General features: G+C 42.8%; 1 protein-coding gene across 7 annotated transcripts in view; it reads right to left on the reverse strand.

The window, feature by feature from the left end:
* TRIO (trio Rho guanine nucleotide exchange factor) overlaps positions 1–16,551 on the reverse strand; it is a 281,042-nt gene that overhangs the window by 93,467 nt on the left and 171,024 nt on the right. For all 7 annotated transcript variants that reach the window (XM_082234103.1, XM_082234106.1, XM_082234105.1 and 4 more), the window contains exons 22-29: positions 14,833–15,027; positions 14,564–14,679; positions 13,735–13,801; positions 12,990–13,099; positions 11,264–11,333; positions 10,477–10,566; positions 5,822–5,914; positions 621–732 (exon numbers count right to left, since the gene is read on the reverse strand). In XM_082234103.1, the coding sequence (XP_082090229.1) occupies positions 621–732; positions 5,822–5,914; positions 10,477–10,566; positions 11,264–11,333; positions 12,990–13,099; positions 13,735–13,801; positions 14,564–14,679; positions 14,833–15,027 (853 nt within the window). The remainder of the gene's footprint in view (positions 1–620; positions 733–5,821; positions 5,915–10,476; positions 10,567–11,263; positions 11,334–12,989; positions 13,100–13,734; positions 13,802–14,563; positions 14,680–14,832; positions 15,028–16,551) is intronic.

A 16,551-nucleotide genomic window follows, 5' to 3' on the forward strand; every position in this document is an offset into this window, starting at 1 on the left:
TAAGATGAAATGTTCTAGAAAGCATTGACCAGGTATGTTATTAAAGACAGAACCCTTCAACCTGTTGTCATTGTAAAAGATGAAAAAGGCAGCAATAACACACATTTTTAATACTTATAACAAATATTTTAATTGACCAATGAAATGCCTACATAAATTTCTCCTCCGCAGAACCCTCAAAATTCACCTCAAAGTAGTAATTTGGCGATGATTCTACCACACCCAAGATGCTGTTTGAATATAAATGGACTGTGTGCCACAAACTAGCTGCTTAGTGATTTCACCATGGGCCTGATCTCTTATTATCTGGTTGCATATCCCTCTACTGGTAAGAAATGAGTTGTACAATAAAAAGGCCTTCCCCATTACCAATGTATGAACAACCTGAACACAGACTGTGAAAGTGGAACCTCATGGTCCAGCAGACTATTTCAGTGTGGTTGGAGCAATGGCAATCACAATTTCTAAAGCTGTTTTCCAGGTTACAAAACCTTCCCTGGTCACCTGGAGGTGATTTTTGCTTGCCACAGGCTGTCATGTAAATAGGTGTTTACCCAGAGCTGCTGTGGAGTTCTTAGAAATAAGTTTTCACAGAGCAAAGGGAATGCCCTGGATCCTACCTTCCAGCATGCTGAGATGCATGGCATCGTTTGCTCGCTTTGGCACACTTAGCATCACTTCTAAGCCGTCTTTAATTTCTCCTTTGCCTTCCTCACAGCAGGTGAGCAGCTCCTGCAAAGACAACAAAATCACTTATTACAGTGCTTATCACGCTTGGATCTCTCGGTTTTTACAAATCTGTATACTGCTTTTCAAAGAAAAATTATTCCCAAAGTGGTTTACAAGCCGCAGATCAAACATACAACAGAATACAACTCAAGCCTCAATAAATAATACAAAAAACTCCACCATGTGAATCTCAAAACAGGTTTCAGAACATTATTATATGACAAGAGGATGAACACTGATCTAGCATAACATAAAATTAGCAAAATCAGGTGAAAATACTGGCTCTGAAACTCAAGATAATGTAAGCTGCTAAAGGCTGTACTAAAATCTTCAAGGCCCATTCGAAACCTTCAGGGGATGGAGATTGTCTGATGTCAGATGGAATCACAATCCCCAATTGTGATGCTGTCAGTCAGTCTACTCTGATTGGTAGTGACTGTACAGGTCCTCAGGGCAGAGATCCTTCCCAGTGGAAGTAACCCAACAGCGTTTAACTGGAGATACGAGTGTTCAAATGCGGGATCTTATGAGTGCAAAGAATGCACTTTTGCTCAGCTATGGCTCATCTCCATAGGTCACAATGTCCAGGGTTTCAGAGGAGGCTAAGAAACACTCTTAAGTATTGGAAACTGCTCTCCCGCTACAGTGGTACCTCGGGTTACATACGCTTCAGGTTACAGACTCTGCTAACCCAGAAATAGTGCTTCAGGTTAAGAACTTTGCTTCAGGATGAGAACAGAAATTGTGCTCTGGCGGCGTAGCTGCAGCGGGAGGCCCCATTAGCTAAAGTGGTGCTTCAGGTTAAAGGACAGTTTCAGGATAAGAACGTACCCTCGGAACGAATTAAGTACTTAACCCGAGGTACCACTGTATTCCTTTCACAAAAACCAACAGTAAAGCTTGTTAGCACCTGAGAACTGTCACAAAAGGGAAAACTTCGGGGGGGGGGGAACTGTGGCACAAAAGTCAGCGGCTTTATATACAAACACTGCCCCCAGTACCCTTTGGAAATAATTCAGGAAGCACAGACTGCCTGTCAGACAACTGAAAATTCACCTACTCTCCAAAGAAGACCTGGAGCATATCAGGTCCCTACTGCAGAGCCCAATGCGATCTCCACTGTTCCCCAAATTACTGGGGAAATGGAGAACAGCAGGATGGGGCAATGTTACGCTACTGGCATGGCTTTGCATGAATGCTATTTATGAGCATATAACCACACTCCCAGAACTCAGAGCCTGGGTATCAGCATGCTTTGCCAACACCCCAAGTGTCTCAAAAAGTTAGGGAAAAAGCAATGGCAGGTAAGACTGGCTCTGTGGTCAGAAATTGGGGGGGGTCAGTCCCAAAGGGATTTGAGCTTGACCCTGATTGTACCAGATGGAGAGGAGCATTAGATGTCAGGAAATCAATGTGTGAAGCAGTGGTGCTGTTGGAGCAGGACTGTGGGGCAGAAGTTCAGGACCCCACTTACTCAATGGAAGAAGCAGGGGACAGAAAGCACAGCAGGGTTGTCTTACCATGTTTTTAAGCAAGCAAAGCGATACCCACTGCCATCTAAAAAGCACTCTCCAAAAAATAAATAAATCCACGCGGACATTAAGCCTGAAGTCTTCAAATTACTCAACTATACCACGGGTCTGAATTTCTCCCCACATTTAGAATTCTGCCCCATCATTTAATTATAAACAAGCCCCACTGCTTTTATCTAAGAGGCTAGTGTAAAATCTTCAGCAAACAACACCTTAGCCTTTCGGTATAAAGAATGCCTGAGGTTTCTCAAAGGGCTATTAATGTGCTCCAGAAAAAAACTAGGTTACTGTATTCCAGAAAAAACTAAATTACTTTGGGGTCGTCCCCATCCCCCCCTGTGACACTGAAAAGGGATCCAAAGGAGATGGATTAAGTGCATCTAATACAATACAGAAAAGTTGCTTGGATGTCACAGATTTCATTTGGTAGACAATTTCATTCATGGGCTGGCTCTCAAGTCTCTTGCCTAGTTATTCATACGCAAGCTCTACCATCTGCCAAACCTCCTTTAATTGCTTTTAATGGATTTTGGGTCCCTGGACACTCTGCTGAGCAGGTGCACAGTAACCTTGCTCTCTGAAGCATATTGGAAAGACGGGATCCCTCTCTGCTGCTGACTACACAGAGGAAGGAGGGATGCAAGGGAAGGGAAGCAACATGTTTAATTAAAACCACGGAAGAGAGGTGGGGGCTAGACTGTAAGCAAACAACAAGACTTAATTTATGAATAAAATGAAGTGCCTGTGAATAAGCAAGAGCAGTAACGCATATGCAAAGCAATTGTCTCCAGTTACATATTCTAGATTTTATTAGGCGCACTGATTTGTCCAGGCGGCAAGAGGAGCCTAACAAGGGCACTTTTCCTTTCGATTTCGTACGCTCAGGCCAGTTGGGATGAACCCCAGCTCTTCCTTTACTTTTCCTCCCGACGACTTCACAAACCAAAGGAAACCTTGTCAAGCAAGGCGCTCCTTGCATGAATTGACTGACACAGTAACTGACTTTTCTGTGGCTGCTTTCCAAGTAAAAACTTCCTGGTGGGGCCGCCGCCGCCAAAGGGGAGACACCAAAGAGCGTCGTCTCTGTGGTGGCAGCACTTCGAGGGTGGAACAAGGGTGTGGGGCCAGCCCCCTTGTGTTAAAATTACTGTTTTAACAGGGATGAGGGTTTAACTTGCGTGGGTGCTGTTTTAATTGGAGGGTTGGGTTGTTTTAAATTGTTGTTAAATGCTACATGTTAATTTAGATTTTCCATCCGTGGGCTGGAGTATTGTTTAGGGGCTTTTATTGGGGAGTATGTTGTTTATAAGGGACGCAGGTGGCGCTGTGGGTTAAACCACAGAGCCTAGGACTTGCTGATCAGAAGGTCGGCGGTTCGAATCCCAGCAACAGGGTGAGCTCCCATTGCTCGGTCCCTGCTCCTGCTAACCTGGCAGTTCGAGAGCATGTCAAAGTGCAAGTAGATAAATAGGTACCGCTCCGGCGGGAAGGTAAATGGCATTTCCATGCGCTGCTCTGGTTCGCCAGAAGCGGCTTAGTCATGCTGGCCACATGTCCCGGAAGCTGTACGCCGGCTCCCTCGGCCAATAAAGTGAGATGAGCGCTGCAACCCCAGAGTCGGTTACGACTGGACCTAATGGTCAGGGGTCCCTTTACCTTTACCTTTATGTTGTTTGTAAGTGTGTATACATCAGTACTGTTTTATTGTTTTGATTATTTTTATTTCGTATTTTGTGCTTCGTATATTGTGAACTGCCCCCAGACCATGGATATAGGGCAGTATACAATTTTTAAAACAACAACAACGTGTGAAGTTCATTTAGCAGCTTGTTTAGCCTCATGTCTGAAAATATGGCCCCTTTGCCCTGTAAGCCCAAAACACTATACAGTCGTACCTTGGTTTTCAAACAGCTTAGTTCTCGAACATTTTGGTTTCTGAACGCCGCAAACCTGGAACTGTTTTTGGAAGCTGAATGTCCGCCAGGGCTTCTGCAGTTTCCGATTGGCTGCAGGAGCTTTCTGCAGCCAATCAGAAGCCATGCTTTGGTTTCCAAATGTTTTGGAAGTCGAACAGGACTTCTGGAACGGATTCCGTTCAAGTTCCAAGGTATAACTGTAATAAGAGGAGCTGCACGGCTAGGAAAGTGTTCACATTGGCCAGTGTGGGAGCAGCCTCAGGGGTCAACGTAACCATGCTGATTGGCAGATGTTAAAAGGGGGTGACAGACTGTGCCCCAAATGGAGAACAGATGCCTGCAATCGCTGCCACATCTAGGCTGGACTACAGCAATGCTCCGCACATGGAACTGCCTCGGAAGAGTGCTGGAGACTGAAGCTGGTGAGGACACTAGGTGCCAAAGGCCCATCACTCTGACATTATATGATCCGCCTTGGTTCCTGGCTTGTTTGAGAGACAAATTCAAAAATGTTGGATTTCAAAGTCCTAAATGGTTTTGGGCTGTGGTATTTAAAGCACCGCCTGCTCCTATCTGATTCTCCCTCCCTACTAAGCTCTTTGGGACAGGATCTCTAGGGCTGCATGGGGGGTGGGGCTTTCTGGGAATTCCTCCCCCCAGAAGCTCATCAAGCATCTTTCAGGAAGTTCAAACAGGGCTTCAATGGTCTGTTCGCTCTGATCAGATCCTTGTCTGGCTCTCTGCCCACTGATGGTTTTGTTTTTGTGCTGCTGAACATTTTATGCTGTTTACTGTTGTTTTAAATTTGTATTTTATGGTTTGCTGTAAATTGCTTCAAGTGGGGCCCTTTGGGTCAGAATGCAACCAAAGTACAACTGCATGGGATTGAAGCTCCTCATTTATTCATTTAAGGCTTTTAATCTTCCTCATCCCCAAACACTTATGCTTTAAAAAAAAGTTATATATTATTTAAAAACATTTAATTGAATGCCATTAAAAACCTAAATCAAAAGGTGGTCCTGAAAATCCACTTAGCACAGAACACATGCTTCACATGGCAAACGTCACCGCTCTATTTTTCCTGGTACAGTGGTGCCTCAGGTTACATACGCTTCAGGTTACAGAACATTAGCTAAAGTGGTGCTTCAGGTTAAGAACAGTTTCAGGTTAAGAACGGACCTCTGGAACGAATTAAGTACTTAATCCGAGGTACCACTGTACATCCCATCAAACATTTGCAAAACGTGAAGTGGTAAACATAGTTGCCAAATTAAGTGTGCGCTCTTGCAGTACATAACCTATAGAAGACATACATGCGTACACTGTTTGGACAGGTGTCCTGGATTCATGTACAAGATGTAGAACTGCACTGCTGTGCATGTTGTAGCAATCGTGTTGCCTGCATGAAGTGTAGACTGAAGGTGCACTTTAGAAATGTGATTTCTGAAAGAACCCTATGACAATTTATCACCCTTTTTTTAAAGAGTAAAGGATTTATGTCCTTCATAACTGACACAATAAGCCTATTTTGTACCTCAATATCCACACTCAAATACATAAGCCATTTGAAGCAGCACCTTTTTGGGTGTAAAAGGTACCCACCCACACATCTGGTGGCTATGCCAATAAGAAAATGGTGCTTACCTTTAGAAGAAGCTGGTATTTTGTTATCCGCTGGACAGGTTTAATAAGGTATGAGGAGATTGAATTGGCTAGCCCATGCCGCTGCTGTATCTCCTGTGTTGGAAAGAAAAATATATGAGAGTAGTAGCCAACTTAGAAAGTTTGCTGCAGCATTCTCTGTTTCAAGAATGGGAGCAGAACTCACAGTAGTTATGCATCTGTATTATGAGATCCAAAGTCGGTTTACAATTTTTAGGTGGAGTCAACATTTGTTTAGTTAAAAGCAAGTACCACTAAGTTCCATGGGGGTTATCAAAGTGAGCACAGGACTGTAACTACTTTCACACAAAACAGAACTATGGCTGGCAAGAAGGACACTGACAAACTGGAACGTGTCCAGAGGAGGGCAACCAAAATGGTCAAAGGCCTGGAAACGATGCCTTATGAGGAACGGCTAAGGGAGCTGGGCATGTTTAGCCTGGAGAAGAGGAGGTTAAGGGGTGATATGATAGCCATGTTCAAATATATAAAAGGATGTCACATAGAGGAGGGAGAAAGGTTGTTTTCTGCTGCTCCAGAGAAGCGGACACGGAGCAATGGAGCCAAACTACAAGAAAGAAGATTCCACCTAAACATTAGGAAGAACTTCCTGACAGTAAGAGCTGTTCGACAGTGGAAATTGCTGCCAAGGAGTGTGGTGGAGTCTCCTTCTTTGGAGGTCTTTAAGCAGAGGCTTGACAACCATATGTCAGGAGTGCTCTGATGGTGTTTCCTGCTTGGCAGGGGGTTGGACTCGATGGCCCTTGTGGTCTCTTCCAACTCTATGATTCTATGATTCTAAGCCACTCATTATGAAGAGCGTTATTTACTCGAATTCCCACCACGAGCAGGATGAGGAAAAAACCAGAGGCAACTAAAAAAATAATACACAGAACTCTTGGTAGAGTTAGAGTGTTGGCTGGGCCAACCTGATCAGCTGGGATGATTACAAATAATAAAATAAAATAAAATAAAATAAAATAAAATAATAATAATAATAATAATAATAATAATAATAATAAATATATTAATAGTGCAATGTCATGAAAGTTGGGTAGTGTTAACAGAAGGCAAGTGTTACTTGCTTCTCATCAGCATAACACAGAAATGTTCAGATGTGTTGCAGTTATGATGAGAACCTAGCATGAGTTTTCAGATTCTTTCCCCAAAAGCCCCTTCCTCTATTGGTACCCTGCAATCTCTGTCTTTGGTGTTGTAAGCTCCTCGACTACCTTCCTTTTAATTTCTTTTTAATGAAGTAATTTTTTTAAGGACACACATGCCTAAAGAAAACGCACACAAAATACAATATAGCAAATCCAACATCCAGGCGCACGCTTACTAATTTTATTTACATGCCACATCATATTCTCATCCATTCCAAGAGAAACTATAATCAACCATTCCTCTACAGTATTTATTCTGGTTGCAGAAATGAGAACATTGGGAGATGGATGGGAGGGCGACAGCCTATGAGTGCAATCTGCCCTTTTTTGTTTTTGTTTTTAATTTTTACTGAATGGTTTTATGTTACAAAAAACAATACAGCCATACTATCACTAAATATAATTAAGAAATAAAAATTACATACATCAATATTTAGTTTGTTATTTGTTATTTGCCGTCTTATTTCCTCCCGAACAATGCATACAAAAACACACATATGTGCAGACACCCACACCCGCACAGAAAATGATAATAATGAAAGTAAATATTTTCCCCCTTTTATCTTCCAAAATCTTTTCTTCAACTTTGACTTCCTGTCAAGTCCCTTTGCATATATTTTATCTTACATTTGAATGTACACAAAACAATAAACCTTTCTATATAATTTTTCCAATACATTCTGAAAACATAATAAATCCTTAATTGTTGTCCACCTCCTTTTAGTTCCTTTTTCACTCAAATGATAGCCTGGAGTCAAAACTATTATTGTATTTTTGAACATATCTTCTATAAGCATCCCATTTTCCCGCAAATTTTTGCTTTGAGTTTCCTCTGAGTTTATTAGTCAGATGAGCTGTCTCCACCAATTTCTGTAATTTGATTTGCCAATCTGTTATTTTTGGAACCTCGTGATCTTTCCATCCCTTGGCCACGAGTATATGAGCCGCTGCAGTTGCATACAAGAATACCTCTCTTAGATTTTTGGGGATCTCTTTATCTAAAATACTTAATAGAAATGCCTCTGGTTTTTTAGTAAAAGTTATCCCCATCATCTTTTTTAATTCATTGTATACCCCCCCCCCAAATCTTAATCTTTTCACACGTCCACCACATGTGGATCTGCCGTTTTAAGGACTGCTTATTGTACCAGAGAGGATATTTTTCTTCTAGAAAAAGCCAGCAGAGGGAGCTACGAGTTTTAAAAACAAATAGAATAATGCATGAATGTGGTGGGTTGCATGCGCCCATGTGAAGTCTAAAGTCCATTTAGTCTAGCATCCTGTTCTCACAGTGGGAAGCCTGTAAGATGGTATTAAATTGTTGGAATTCAAGAACTTCCCTTCTTGGTGCCATTGCATACTTCCTGGAGACCTTCACTGGGCTTCTAGCGTCCATCCCACCTGCTCCTTTGCTTTCAATTTAAAAATGAACACATTTCTGCAAACCTAAGGAGCTACTGTTACCTTATATGTGGGTGGAGCCATTTTACGTCCAAACTTGACCACCCAAGTTTGCTTCCATATGAACCTACCAAGACCCTGAGATCATCTTCTGAGGCCCTTTTTCATGTGCCTCCTCCACAAGAGGTCCGGAGGGTGGCAACATGAGAACGGGCCTTTTCTGCAGTGACTCCCCATCTGTGGAATGCTCTCCCCAGGGAAGTTCGCCTGGCGCCTTCATTATACACCTTTCAGCTCCAGGCAAAAACGTTCCTTTTTAACCAGGTCTTTGGTTGAGCTAGGGATGCAGGTAGCGCTGTGGGTTAAACAGAGCCTAGGACTTGCCGATCAGAACCTAGGACTTGCCGATCAGAAGGTCGGTGGTTCGAATCCCCGCAATGGGGTGAGCTCCCGTTGCTTGGTCCCTGCTCCTGCCAACCTAGCAGTTCGAAAGCATGTCAAAGTGCAAGTAGATAAATAGGTACCGCTCCAGTGGGAAGGTAAACGGCATTTCCGTGTGCTGCTCTGGTTCTCCAGAAGCGGCTTAGTCATGCTGGCCACATGACCCGGAAGCTGTATGCCCGCTCCCTCGGCCAATAAAGCGAGATGAGTGCCACAACCCCAGAGTCGGTCACAACTGGACCTAATGGTCAGGGGTCCCTTTACCTTTACTTTAGCATGGTTGATCTGATTAACATCCTATGCCTTTTTAAAATGTGTGTTTATTCTTCACTACTCTTTATACAAACGGGACGCGGGTGGCGCTGTGGGCTAAAGCCTCAGCGCCTAGGGCTTGCCGATCGAAAGGTCGGCGGTTCGAATCCCCGCGGCGGGGTGCGCTCCCGCTGCTCGGTCCCAGCGCCTGCCAACCTAGCAGTTCGAAAGCACCCCCGGGGGCAAGTAGATAAATAGGTACCGCTTACCAGCGGGAAGGTAAACGGCGTTCCGTGTGCGGCTCTGGCTCGCCAGAGCAGCGTTGTCACGCTGGCCACGTGACCCGGAAGTGTCTCCGGACAGCGCTGGCCCCCGGCCTCTAGATGTGAGATGGGCGCACAAACCCCAGAGTCTGTCAAGACTGGCCCGTTCGGGCAGGGGTACCTTTACCTTTACCTTTACTCTTTATACAACACACTGGTAGGGGTTTTTAATATAGTGATCTGTTCAATCTATACCAGCTAGACTAAGTTATAATACTCAGAATATAATGTTTTAAGCCCCTATATGTATTCCTGAGCCGTTTGTGCTTCCAGAAGCAGATTTCGTCTTTCACTTATGCCTGGCAGAGATATACTGCGCCTTGTCCTATTTCTGCAAATCCTACAAGCACAATACAGTTGATGGTTTCAAAGAGGAACAAAGCACCGTATTTTAAAAGCAATTTCTGCTCCAGCTGTTGAAATAACAGCATATTGATATTTGTGTGTGTGTGTGTACACACAACTAGGGACACTGAATATATTCTTGCTGAGTTGTTTTTATTTTATTTTTTAATGTCCAGGATAGAATGACCACGGGGCAGTTTATAATTCCACTCACAGAGTTCTGTGGCTGATGGGTGCTAAATTACAATATAATAGCAGCACCCCTTTCGATGAGGCATCCTGAAGTCTGCAGGCTGGTAACTTTAAAAAATGAACAACAACTAATAGGATATTGCTCAACTCATTATGAACTTCTACTGTCTAAAAACCACACACACACAGAGAGGTGTCTCATTCATAAACATACAGTGGTACCTTGGTTTAAGAACAGCTTAGTCTACGAACAACTTGGAATAAGAACGCTGCAAACCCGGAAGTAAGTGTTTTGGTTTGTGAACTTTGCCTTGGAAGCAGAACATGTTTAGCTTCCTGTTGAGTGTGTTCTATTTGCAAATTGAGTCCCCCGCTGCTATGGGAAAACACACCTTTGTTTAAGAACGCTTTGGTTTAAGAACGGACTTCCGGAACGGATTAAGTTTGTAAACCAAGGTACCACTGTACTTTCAAAAGGTGAGAAATTTAATTCAAGCACAAGGGTCCTGGTACTTACATCAAAATAAGAACCTGCGTGTTCCAGTATCAACTGCGTAGAGTCTGGTTTGTTCTTGCAGTAAGTCACATACATCTGGAACTTATCTGCCTGCAAAAACACAAACAAATTTTGAGTGTTTTCTTCCAAACGTTACATCTGATTCAAACTTTAGCTTGCAAAGGATCATTTTCTTATCCTACTCAGCTGGATAAGGAAACTTGCAAGAGCAATTAAAGAGGAAAGAAAAGTCAGAATATAAAGTTAAAACTGAAACAGGCCCTCTGACACTCATCCATTCAGATGTTATTAACAAACGTGTCTTCGCCTAGCAGTTAAAGATTCTAACCATGAATCTATTCTACATCAATAAATTCCAAGGATCCACCATGAGTTGTTTTAATTTCATTCTAAAATTGTTGCATTTTGATCCTGTTTCGTGCCTCTTTGTATTCTTTAAAACTGAAACACAGAATTCTTATTCGCAATCTGCAAACCATTTTCTATGCCCCAACACAATTTAGAGTTGGCTCTTTAGATTGCATCAATTTGGCAATTATTTGTAGTAATTTGAAAAATCAATAGAAATAAATGGCAGAAAAAAATTAAGTTGGCTCTTTATAGAGCTGATGGACCCCATTAGTCTTCAGCTTCTCATAACATGTCTCTGAATCTGACTTAATTTCTTTTTCAGGACAGTGGTGTCACATGTACAGAGGGCTGTTGTTTTTTTAACAACACCTCTCTCTCTCTCTCTCACACACACACACACCTGATTATTTGCTATAGAAAAAACCAGCTCTCTTACCCAAGTGACGAAACAGTGACCAACATCTTCAGGAAGCTGCTCATATTTTTCTAGCTCTTTCAGGAATATACTGTAAAACAACAACAAAGTGACAAAATTACTTTCAAAGCCCTTGCCAGATTTTCATTAGGATACCCAAAAATCTTAAGTAGTGACCATAAACATATACGTACATATACCTGTGAAAAACTATCTGTAAAATCCAGTTTCAGCGGAAGTATTTACGTTCGACTAATAGTAACAGAAGAAATAAAAGGATGCTACATGCTAGGGATTCCCTCACAGAACTAAATGCAACTTCGAAATTGCTTTACTTTGGTTGGACCACACAATCAACACGTTACATGAAAGGTGTGACGACAGCAGCAGCCAAACTTCATAAAACCCACTTCTACTCTACCATGAAGGGCTAACTCAAGCTGCCCCCAATTGGGCGTTGAACACACAGTGCGCTATAACAGAGTTAGAAATTATGGCGCACTGTGGAAACCCAATTAATATACAGTGGTACCTCAGGTTACAAACACCTTGGGTTACAGTACCTCGGGTTAAGAACTTTACCTCCGGATGAGAACAGAAATCGAGCGGGATGCCCCATTAGCTAAAGTGGTACCTCAGGTTAAGAACGGTTTCAGGTTAAGAACAGACCTCCGGAACGAATTAAGTTAGTAACCAGAGATACCACTGCATCTCCCACCCTGATCTAGTTTCAAGCACAACAGTGAAGATGAATAAATGACAGACTCCTAGTTACATACTCAGAACTGGTTTGGCTATAATCCTGGGTAGCATACTGAGGAGCCAAGAAAGGGCCTACAGACAGCCCCAAATCTGTGTATATGTCCACATGGAGCAGAGGTCTCCACACAGGTCACATTAAGATCTGAATGTCACTCCTTAAAAGGTGCAGGAGGGCAAGAGAACTGGGTGGCACAGAGCTTGTTTCTGGTGCCCACCATTCAAAACATACAGAGGACCTCCTGACTTCCAGTTTGCGCAGATAAATCTTGCATAAAATAGGGCTCCTCCGCCACGCAAGTGTGCATCAGATGACTTCTTTGCTTGCAAGGCCTGTTTGGTATTTGTTCTTATGTTCAGGGCAGCATTTCAGAAATTGTGAGAATGTTTTTTAAAAAACAGAAAAGCAACATCGTTTTGTCAACTCAATGCACTAGCATTTCTGAACTCCTCCCAGCAGGTAATACTGGCTTCTTGTTAACAGGAGGCCTAGGCGTGGTTTTTGTGCACTGTGGTGCAGTTATATCCCCAGCTCCCTGGCAAATACTCTTTGTTCTGCACCTCTATTGAGTATGAAGCTTCATACAAATCCTGAATTCAGGCAGTGCGCTCCAATTATGGCAAGTTCACCGTTACTGATATCTGAAAAGAGCTTTCTGCAGCTATCACCCCATAAATGAAAAATGAAATGTCATACTTGTTCGTTTATGGACTATGCAGATCTGCTAAGAAAAAGAAATACAGAATATCTCATTCTCTACCAGGTTGAACCACCTGGCATTTTGTACTTTTGTTCTGGCCTAGAGATTTAAAGTCTATTTTAACCAGCTGTTTAACAAAAAGTGGGTGCCACAGGAACTGAAGATTCACCCATTGTAGCTACGTACTCTCTCGGTATATTTACAGGCAAATAACAACCATATATTTCTTTACAAGTGTGAGAAATGCATTAAGTCAGTCTTTACTGACATCAGGTCTTCATACTCACTTATTATGGAATTCATAGATTTCCTGCATGTTTCCGAAGATAATATGTTCCTTATTGACAATACCAGGTGGGATCTCTTCAACGCCACTTGTTATTTCCCATAGATATGTCTGGTCAAAAGCACAAGACAAAAAGGGTGAACTGTGAATTTGCTTGAGGGTAACAACTCAAAAAGCAACCTTTCCAAAACTGAGATATACAAGACCACACCAATATCTGTAATGTATGGCCACTTTAGCTTTTATTGTAAACTCTGGTCTGGTTTTATACAAATTCTAACCATAGGCAAAATACTTCATGGTATACATGAAGTCATAGAGTTTAAAATCCAAGCACTGCAATAGCTACAACGGGAATACGATTCCTCTCTGGTTTTAACAATGAACAGGCATTTCTGTTCAAAGAGAATGAGCCAGTTCTCGAATGTGCGATACACATAATGGAAGCATTAGCAGAGGATCATCTCTTTTATAGAAAACACCAAAGCGTAAACAAAGGCAGCAGTCCGCTCACGGTGATTCCTCCCCAAAAATAAAAAGTGTAAACAAACTGTGCCCATGTCCAGCTAACATGGGAGTTTTGCAGCAGCAAAACAAGATGCTGGCCAAGTCAACAATGGCTGCCTAGTACAATTCTGTTGACCAAACAGGTCGGCTTACGATGCAAGATGGCACAAATTGGCCCTTCAATTCTACAGTTTGCAAAAGTTCTACGTGAGACCCACCCCACATGGTCACACACTTACATCCAAACACTCCCGGAGATCTCTCACGTAAGCCTTCTCTGTCTGGATAAGCTCAGCCATAATGAACCTTTGAAACAGAAAGGAAACATCAGTGTGCTGGAATTGTCACACATCGCTCTCCTCTTGATTCACCATTGCTTTCTATTGTGAATAGGAATAGCAGGACAGAGGTCCAGCACACAAAGTAATTATAGGGGGGGGGGGAGTTTATTTGTTTTCGCCGATTCTTAAGCAGAGACAACGTTGGGTCAACAGTCCAAGACTGAATAAAGCATGGTTTATGAAGACTTCTCCCTCACCCCTTGAGAACCAGCTTTGGCACGGAGATGGTAGCTTGGATTAAGCCAGGGTTCCCTGTTACGTCTGAACAGGGGAACTCTGCTGTAAAGTCAGTGAACAAACCCGGAAAATAAATCACTTCAAGCATATCCAAAGAATACACACAAAAAGCGAGAAGTGAAAGCATTGGGATTTTACAGACTGAGGCCAGATTCCTAAAAAAATAATAAATCATGTATTTGTGGAACCCTTTGATTTCTCCCTTTTTCTTCTGTATACCATGCTTGGTTTACTGTCCTTTTTTATCATGTATATGGAGAATTTCCAAAAGCAGAACTTAAAATTTACCATCTGTATAGGAAGAGAGCTTTAAAAAAAACAAACAAAACCAAACATTTAATCTACTCAAAAAGCCTGCTCCTTTCAATGTGTAAGGCTAGTACTGGGAAGTGGAAAAGCACAAATAGAGGGGGGGCGGGAGATATCAAACCACACACGAAGCTAAACCATGCACAAATATTTCTATAGAGTGCGGAAAACACTGCATTACTCTTTCCTGCGGGCAGACTTCCTCTTTTCTTCATTAAGCTCGTGAGCAGCATCTCTCAGCTTCACCTCTGACCCAGGGACACTGGCTGGGATTATATCCAGCTGCAGGCTTTTACTCTGAATTAAGAGGGGGAAGACAACAGAATTAGCAGAGGCAGGGGAAAAAGAGAAAAGGCAGCTGTCTAGTAAGGAGCTTAAGCCGCCGCACTAAGCCAGCCCACGTTTCTGCTAGCAGAAGAACAAAAACCCGAAAAACCCTGCAGCACTTACCGATTTATTGGAATCCGAAGAGATCCCCAGGGCTTTCTCTAAAGAGGTCCTATATTTTTCCATGCGCAGAGAGAAGTCCCTGTATCTTTTGTCCACCGCTGTGACACATTTTTTAATCTCCGCTGCATGGGCATGGCCCTTTTCACAAAAGCCGTCTGCCAGCTGTATCAACAGCTTCACCCTCTCTTTGGTTTGCTGTGGGAAACACAAAAGGCAGAAAGGTAGAACTGGGGCAGAATGACAACTATCCAGTAAAAGAAGCATCCTCACAAGTGATGATAATAATAATAATAATAATAATAATAATAATAATAATAATAATAATAATTTATTTATATCCCACCCTCCCCAGCCGAAGCCGGGCTCAGGGCGGCTAACAACAATAAAATAATACAACATTCTAAAATCATTTCATTATAAAATTAATTCAAATCAGATTAATGGCAACCACTGGGCTAGAGTTCTGTGAAGATTGCCAAAGGAGGGAGTCAGGCTGTGCCCTGACCAAAGGCCAGGCGGAACAGCTCTGTCTTGCAGGCCCTGCGGAAAGATGTCAAGTCCCGCGGGGCCCTAGTCTCTTGTGACAGAGCGTTCCACCAGATTGGAGCTACAGCCGAGAAAGCCCTGGCTCTGGTGGAGGCCAGCCTAACCTCTCTGTGGCCTGGGACCTTCAAGATGTTTAGCAGATAGTTTGCAAACAGACGAGGCATCTCTGAACAGCTTTCTGTTGCTCTTGCCATAAGACAAAAAAATCAGGATTGTTATTTGATTTCAAACCATCAATTTAAAGGAGGAACCATCTATTTTGAGTTTTCGGGGTCCTACAAAGTCAGGATTTGACAGGCAGAATTTATCTTAGAAATCTGCTCCTCCAGCCTTGCAGCTCAAGTTTATGTTACCCCAGATTGCTGATAAGCAAGGAACAGAGAGCTGAAGTTTCTAGTCCTCCTGGTGGCAGAGGAAAGCCAAGGAATATCTCAATAGATTTGCAGAAGTAAGGGAGGAGGATTCCTCACAGCCAGCATATTTATATCCCCCTACATTTTCCATTTTCTCCTAAACAACCCCCAAACTAATCCCTGTCTTCCTGCTCATCACATGCCAATTGCTTTATGGCCCCCCTTACATAAACCATCCTAGATGGCCTAAATCTCAAGAACTGGAATAAGAAGAATATAAAAGGTGATGTTGGTGTTGTCTTTTAAGCGACTGGCTCTCTGACACAGCCTCAACTTAAACCAAACTTCAGCGGCACAGCTAAGAGCATAAAAGGTGGGATCCAATAACAGAACCAGCAAAGATTCTTGTTGAAATTCTTTACTACAAGAAGAGGAGGAGGAGGAGGAGGAGTTTGGATTTGATATCCCGCTTTATCACTACCCTAAGGAGTCTCAAAGCGGCTAACAGTCTCCTTTCCCTTCCTCCCCCACAACAAACACTCTGTGAGGTGAGCGGGGCTGAGAGACTTCAAAGAAGTGTGACTGGCCCAAGGTCACCCAGCAGCTGCATGTGGAGGAGCGGAGACACGAACCCAGTTCACCAGATTACGAATCCACCGCTCTTAACCACTACACCACACTGGCTCTGAGGGCATGCTCTGAGGCACCACACACAGGTCATAAATAAAATAAAATAAAATTCATTTACTTCTCAAGCACAGTTCTTCCTCTGGACCCTGCATTTCCTGAAACACACTACTGATAAACACCATACTCAAAT

This window comes from Podarcis vaucheri (genome assembly GCF_965113315.1).
Source record: "Podarcis vaucheri genome assembly, chromosome: 8".
Classification (NCBI taxonomy): Eukaryota; Metazoa; Chordata; class Lepidosauria; order Squamata; family Lacertidae; genus Podarcis; species Podarcis vaucheri.